The sequence below is a fragment of the Haplochromis burtoni genome, unplaced genomic scaffold (assembly GCF_018398535.1).
Source record: "Haplochromis burtoni strain Fernald_Lab_line unplaced genomic scaffold, NCSU_Asbu1 Contig_55, whole genome shotgun sequence".
NCBI classification, from domain to species: Eukaryota; Metazoa; Chordata; class Actinopteri; order Cichliformes; family Cichlidae; genus Haplochromis; species Haplochromis burtoni.
In genome coordinates, this window is record NW_024582416.1 from 1,977,159 (window position 1) to 1,985,157 (window position 7,999).

Consider the following 7,999-nt stretch of genomic DNA (forward strand, 5'->3'; position numbering starts at 1 on the left):
GTACTTCATCCTAATAACGGTCTCTTTTTGTTTTCCGTAGGGGAAACCTCTCGACTACACGGCCAACTGCACCAGTGAGTATCGCTGCCCCGTCCTCACATTGTGTCTGGTTTTTGTTTTCATCAATTTTGAAGTAAAATATGAATTTCTCGTGTTCTTTTGCAGCCGTCTGCCCTCCCGAAGCTTTGCCCGGAGACCAAGGTGAAAAAAACAGTCAGTATTTATGTCACTGTGTCTGTGTGTCACTAAAAGAGACGAAACTGAAATGAAACGTGATTAAATCACAGGAATGTTTGGCAGCGTCTGCATGTTTTCACACGTGATGAACAAATGCAGGAAAGGGCCTCATTATTAGATAACACATATCTGTAACACCAGTTACAGTGGAGAGATCAAACTTTGTTACATTAGTACTTTTTACCCGCTCTATTTATTTATGACATCATCTTTAAATAACAGTGTTGCATGCTGTGTGACGTCCCATTCAGGCTATTTTTAAGAGAGGTAATAAACTCTGAGAACGTGACTGTTTTTATTAGCTGTGAATAATTTATTTGGCCTTTAATGCAATATTAAATATTATTAAATCTGTTCTCCTTCTCAGGGAACTCTCATCACTGGATCATCATTGTCATTGTCATTGTGATAGTGATAGTGATAGCGCTTGCATGCATCATCCTGTGCTGCAGAAATGAAAATCTCAGGTAATCTTCTCCCCGTATATAAATCATACAATGACATGCTGTGTCCTCATCTGGCGTGTTCATAACTGCTGCTCTGTTTTCATTGGCAGGAGATGCCGCTGTGGGCAAACCAGAGGACTTTACATCGTTGGGAAGAAAGAAGCAGCAAAGCCAGAAATTGTGTAGAAAGAACAGATCTGAAACGATGATCTTTCCCCTTTTTTCACTTTGAAGTAGAGTGTGCATGAAAAGGTTAATTTCCACCTGTGAGTGGATGCTTTCTGTAGTTTCCCACTGCATCTACACAGTAAGTGTAGATGCAGTGGGAGTGTGGACACTTCCTCTGGACTCATCTTCAGTTTCTCTTTGTTCGTATTTTGGCACAGTTAATGACAGCACAGTGGTGGTAATGAGTGACAGAATGACACTTATGTGACTGGATGCTGGAGACTTGAGGTGCTAAACTCTAAGTCATGTGTGACCTTTTATTTTAAGCATTACTTAATGATAATAATGATAATAATGATGATAATGATAATAATAATAATGTAGTAATGTCTACTTTATTGATCCCCACGGGAAAATTCGTCTCTGAAGCAGTGGGCAGCCACTGGGCGCCCGGGGAGCAGCGTGTAGGGACGGTACCTTGCTCAGGGGTGCCTCAGGGTAGCTGTTTAGTGGATTCGAACCCTCCTGTTTTGCATTATACTTGCCAAAGCTGAACCCCAGCTCACTGATTAGTGTTACTGTAACTGTATCCGGTTACGGCCTCGATCCCGTTGTTGATTTTATTCCACTTGCCAGTTAGCTGTGAGGGATTGGTGCACAGGTGAAAAGTTCTCTGGGCTGTGGAAGCTCTCAGACTCTTTGCTGCACCAGCGAGTGCACTTTGAGGAGCCAAAAAGCATTAATACATTAATATAACCCCCCCACCCCGTGTAAACCAGCTGTGGAAGCTCAGAGACTCGTAATGCAGCACCAGGGCGTGCACTTTCAGTGTCCTATAGCGTTACAGCACATAGTATATATAAAACATATATTAATATAAAGATAAATATAGATAACTTACTATCTATATGCTACTATATGAAACTATATTATTTATATATAAATATATTATTTTTATTATTATATAACTTATAAAGATGAACATTGTGATCTTAAACTACTCGTCATGTGTCCTCTTTACGCTGTCCTTATGAAGTGTATATTTTAAGCTGTCAATCAAACATTTGTTTCTCTATCTGTTGTATTACTGTTTCTTTTTCAGTCATTAAAAGCTTCTGCTCAGACTCATGAGCTCATTGTGTTTTTTGCAGCTCATGCTTGGTTTGAGTTTGTTTTTTCTTTCTTCCTGTTTTTCCTACAGGGGCTTTTTTTTGGGTCTTCTATCTGGTGATATGTTCTGAGCCAATTGAAGCTGAGCAGGTGGGTTGACACATGCACAAGGAAATGATTGGTCATGTTTGTGCTGCTGCCACTTCAGAACACGATGCCTCTGCACATTTAAGCAATGACAGTCACGAGTCTTGTTCTGGGGTGGGGTGGGGGGCTTTTTGATGAAGCTACAGAGGAGTCCTTAAACGTTCTTCATTTTTTTGCTGATGTAAAATTTAAAAATGTAGTTATAAAATCCAGAATGCATGCTGGTGCTGCGGGTGGCCGTGTAACTCCAACAGCATTTACTGTGTGTGTACATAACAGGAAGGAAGAGGGCAGAGGGGCTTTTCTAATTCACTGCAAGAAAAATCACTGGTGGGAGTTTCCCTGCACATGAACCTGCAGCGACACTCCAAACTCGTTGCTTGTTTATATACAGTATGTATCTTTAGCTTATATTCAGCCACAGACACAAACTGTTTGACCCAAAACATTGACTTTCACACATGCTACTCCATTACATGGTGATGTCACCGTGTTTCCCTTTCTGTGAGGTTACTGCAGGTCAGACAGCAGCTTATGTAACATTACTAGTATACAGAACACGCATGGATGTGGTGTGAGTAGTGTCAGCCAATAGGGATGAAGCCGTCTGGCAGAGCATGCCATAGTATACAGTCATCCTCACGTTGAGGTAACTAGGCCACAACCGTGTGACCTTACGTGACTGGTGTGCATTGCGGTGGAAGAAGAATTTAGAGATTTCCTGGAGCAAAGAATTTGCAGTCTCAGAACAAACCAAACCAAAAAAGTCTGTCAGCTGCTGTAATCTAAGTGGTTTTAATCCTCATAGCCATATAATGAAACAGCTCGAGATGGATAGATGTTAAAAAAATGTTATAGATATATGTAGTGGTTAATGAAAACAAAGAAAATAAAGAAGAAGAATGAGGTCAAGTTAAGTAACCATATCGTGGGTTAAGCGTGAGATGGTTTCCAGCCCTGACATGTTGTCTGGTCGTGCTGAAGGGGATTTTTTTTTCTCACTCGGCTCGTATTCGTGCACTTACTTTATTGCAACGCTTCAACTGAAACATTCCTGAAATCTAAAGTGTTGCAATAAACACTTCTGTTTTTTATTATTTGCAGAATGACATTGCAAAATGTTGCTATTTAAAATCTGAAAGCATAATTTTGGCTCTGAGTCTGTTTCTTTGGTTTCCTCTTTCCTTGTGTTTGGGTCAAAGGTCAACCAAATCACAACAGTGTGTGTATAGCATAAACCATGTGGTTTATGATTATTTTTCTCCAAAGGACTTCTTGATTCTCTCTGCGTGGCTGATGTGAGATGACTTTAAAGTCATTTTTGGTCTTTGAGGTGTGCTTTGGTTCATTATGAACTTCTCCACAAACCGGAGGTTGGAGCGTGACTTTGAAGAAAGGAGCACTGCTCATCCTTCATTTTTTAAGCTACCCAAAAACTTTCTTCCTATTTTTTTCTCATTTCTTTTTATTGTTTTGGCGGCTGAATTTTGCTACGTGACTCCCTGCAATATCCTTTTTCTGGTGTGTTATGATTTGTAACCTGTGGCTGAGAAACGCCTCGGTCTTCCCCCAAAGAGTTGGAGGAAGTAGGTGGAGGAGTGAAGGGCAAGATGCGGGGCCCTGCGATGAATTAAAGGTGTGGTCTCTGTGTGGAGCTTTCAAAAGAAATCTGCAGTTCGTTTCAAGACAGAAGGACTGTGAAGACTGTGAGACACCGGCAGCGATGCTTTCAAGTGAGTAAAGAACAAAAGACTTTCAGTGTGAATAACCTGAGTGAGTCTGCTGCATTGCGTTGTTTCTGCACTCATTTAAAATGTGTTTCCTGAGTATTTTGCATTCATTGTTTTATTTGTGCCTTTTATTTGTTTTTCATGTTAGAATGAGTTCAGTTTTCCTTCAAGCACTTAAAGCTCACCTTCACTCCCAGCTTCACTGTTGCTTTGTTTTTGGGTCTTTGCTTCACTTTTTTTTGTTGAAAAAGAAGAAAGCAAAGTGTCACATTTATGCTATAAATGTGACGTTGCAGCTCATTTAAAGCTGACCAAGCATGTGTTATTACAGAAGTCAGGCACAAAGATAAGCATCGCTCTCACTGTTTGAACTTGAGCGGTGTGAGCGTTAGTGGTGTTCCTTCCTGTTTACCTGATCGATAATCAATTCAGAGGCCGAGGAGACGTCTGCTACAGTGTGTAATGAAGTCAGTGGAGTTGATTGCTGTGACTGATTACTGTGGGCCATACACACTCAGATCTGAGTGAGTGATTATTGGTCTAGAATCACCAGCTGTCAGACCTAATATGAAACATGTCCAGACAATCCCGTATGCCTTCAAGGGAAGTGAGAATGTATCAAAAATGCCCCGACTGAAACTTTAACAGTTATTGGAGAAGAAAAAAGAAGGCGGCACAAAGACTGTCACATGAGAGCTTTTCCTATACTTAAAGAACCCAAAACACCGCTTTTAAGCTTTATCTTACCTCTAATCTGCAGAGTGTGTTTATTTTTCAAGTTTGGTATCTCAGTATACCTGAGCTTGTCACTCCAGTACAGCTGTATGCACGGATTAGGACAATGTCTGTTTTTCATACAAGCATAAAGACATTAATGGCGGTTTTGAGTCTTATTAGCTTGTTTGTGTTTACCATAAATATAAAGATTAAATAACAATAAAAGCACATTTTTGTCCACAGGTAGACTTCAGCTCTCCAGCATACAGGACTTGATGTGCAATGTGTCCCACGGTGGTGGCACAGCCAAATACAACATCCTGAAGTTTGTTGATTTCATGGATGCAAACAGATCCAAGCTCGAGTTCTCCTGGATCACTGCAGACGTGAGTAGGACGACTCAGAGCAGCTTCCCATTTTAAGATGTGGTTAACACTATTATCATACATTTAAGGTCAAGCTTTATTCAAATATATCTGTAAGAACATGTGATTTTGTTGTGTGATGAACTGTTTTTTAAAATTTCTTTTTATTTTCTGACTTCAGAAAAGTGTCCTCGCAAACCACCTGGACCACGCGAAGCAGGTGATAAGTAGCAGCTGCGACACTCTCGTCACCTCAAGCTGCTACCCAAACGTTGTCTATGAAGGACATGTCGTCTTAGAGGTACATTAGAGCATAAAAGACAATCTAAGATGTGAGGGTGAAGTTTCTGTGCTTGCATGGTTTGTGGGCAAAGTGTTTTCGAAGAACAGTAAGGGCGCAGAGGCTTAGTTTAGGAGTGGGTTCGCTCGCTGTGGAAATCTGATAAACATGCTCAGAAGTATCGCAACCACATAGTAAACTGATAAACTCTCAGTTAAATTCTCAGATAAACTGAGAATGTTTCTGGCAACATCTAATTGTCTGTTTATTTTCCACAGGGGACGGTTCGAGATTACACAGCCAATTGCACAAGTTAGTCACCGTCCTCCCACATGAGCAATGTTCTGAATTTTTTCTTTTCATATCATGTGAAGTTTTTATGACTTTTCTCTCTTTCTTTCACAGCTACCTGCCCTGCAAAAGGTCTGTTTGATGGAAAAGGTGGGACAAAGTCTTAATCTGCATAACGTATGATTTTTAGATCAAAGTTAAAAGGAATTGGTGATTAAGATGCTGGAAATTTTCAACCACACGCATCTTCTGTTACTTGGAGTAAAATTGCTGCAGCTGCAAAACCACAGACAGCTGTCTTTCACTTTCATTGTTACGGCACAACAAAAGTCATGCATCATAGAACTGGAATGCCTAAAAAGGAAAAAGTGTTTTGAGGAAACTGTTTTTGTGATTTGGTACTAGGGGAGTCTTGCTTGACTGAAATCCCTTCTTTCATGATTGGTGTCATGGTTATCCTGATGGTCCTAGTGCTGGCAGGCCTCATGGTGTGCCTCGTGCGCTCTAGAAGGTATTCTTTTAATTGTGTCAGCATATAAATGCATCACAGTTACCTGACGTGTTTTAAATAGTTATTCTCTTGTTACTGAAGAAACAATGGTGCGCCCATGATGCAAGACTCCGCACTGCAGAGGAAAGTCCGAATACCAGCTGATGTGGAGACGGGAAATCCGGAGAGCAGCGTGTAAAAGTTTCTCTGCACATGCTGGATTCAAACTTTGTGTTGATGCCTCTGCAGTATTTTATTAACGATATTCGTCCGTTATATATCTTTGTTTTTCTGTGTTTTTGTCAGGCAGTTACAGAAACACAGCAGAGTTTCCACTCAGGACCCCCAGTATAATAAATACGCTTGAATAATAAAGTCATTGTTTTAGTGCATTAATCTGTAAAATGTGTCCACCGGGTCAGTAGATCAGAGCTGTAATGGCCCTGACAAAGGCCACTTTCATGACTTCATGGGCTATTCTGCTACTACAGGGTTACCAAGTAAGAGTATGTCATAATTTATTAGAGGATTTAAATTTTTATGAGAAAAAAATCAGCAACTTAAGCTTTAAAATCAGTGGATTGAGTGAATGCTGTGTGCCTCTTTAGACTGACCTCCGCCTGCTGCAGGTACCGGTACTAGAAAGAAGGAGCCTGCAGCAGTTTACAAGAAAACCCTGACAAATTTAAAGTTGCAGCACTTTATCTGTAGATGCACTTGGATCCCAATGGGAGCAGCTGAAGACATGATTTTTCTTCACTTTTAAACTATGCATGCAGACGGTTTGATGAAGGGCTTTTATTCGGATTTTAATGTGAAATTTACGATGGCCCAGAGAGATCAAATCCACTGGAACTTGGAGAAACATCCACAAGTAGAAACACAATCACCACATAATTGATGTGAGATTGTAGATAAATGTGTACTATTAGCTGTTTGCTCTCCGTTTGTCACTTCCACAGCTGCTCCGTCACATTATTGTCTCACTTCCTTGTTTTCCAAAGTTGCAGTGCGTTTGACCTCTCAGGGCCTCCGTGGAAAAGTTTGTAAGAAGAGACTCCTCACTAGTGAGGGTCAATTTCAAGCTGGTTTGCTTTGTAGATGAAATGTGTATTTAACCCAGCTGTATCGCAGTGTGATTTCCTTTTGTTTAAAATCAATAAAATCTTCTGTTTGTGATCATGATTTTGTCTTTATCGTGTGTTGTGGGTGCAACTTCTTTCTTTTTTTCACATCTTTCAGGGACAGAAGCTTTTCAGATGAGAGGGAAAATTTGGTTCAATTTTATTTTATTTATTTAGTGAAAATCACAACAACAGTCATCTCCAGGCCCTTAATATTGGAAGGTAAAGATCATACAGCGTATTGTACAGTAATTCAGGGAAACCCCCAACAATCTGACCACTCCCTATGCGCAAGTACTGCTTTGGGAAGATTTTCCTTCCCACTGCCAATCTAACAGGAAGAAGCCTCCTGCAGAAGGGAGGGAGACAGGACAAAAGACATGCTGTGGAAGAGAGCCAGAGATAACTGATGATGAAATGCAGAGTGTTATATAAACACATGGTCAGAGAAAGTGAAACGCTCGGTGCATCATGGAAGTCCCCCAGCATTGTACGTGTGTCTGCAGAAATGTACGCAGGATCTTAAACGTCAGCCCACTTCCCTTAAGCTGCAGCATGTAGGAGCGTGCACACGGATATATTTTATCTTTGGAGCCATCTGGAGCTCAATTCGGCTCTGCTACAAATTCCACAGTTGCCAGGAGGATGCATGCAATGATGGCTACACGTGTTTCCTTGTAGGTAACCATGTTTAATTGGAGGAACAACGATTTCAAGCATCACCCTCCTTTTAATGCATCCAGTCTGCTATTCTAACTCAGTGAGCATAACATAATGATCTCCAGCCTTGTGCTCGTCAACATTTTCACCTGAGTTGATGAGGACATTATTGAAATGATCTCAGCAGGTCCTTTTATGGCATGAAATGCTGAATGATGAAATGCAGTGGAAATT

The 7,999-nt window shown here is 40.7% G+C and overlaps 1 protein-coding gene across 1 annotated transcript; it reads left to right on the top strand.

Annotated features, from left to right (window-relative positions):
* The first annotated feature begins 3,112 nt into the window (after positions 1 to 3,112).
* On the top strand, positions 3,113 to 7,283 carry LOC121814531. The gene is made up of 7 exons (XM_042220810.1): positions 3,113 to 3,841; positions 4,799 to 4,941; positions 5,102 to 5,221; positions 5,479 to 5,512; positions 5,606 to 5,641; positions 5,897 to 6,002; positions 6,084 to 7,283. The coding sequence occupies exons 1-7, from the start codon at positions 3,637 to 3,639 to the stop codon at positions 6,178 to 6,180; spliced, it is 741 nt and encodes a 246-aa protein (XP_042076744.1). The 5' UTR covers positions 3,113 to 3,636; the 3' UTR covers positions 6,181 to 7,283.
* Positions 7,284 to 7,999: the final 716 nt, after the last annotated feature.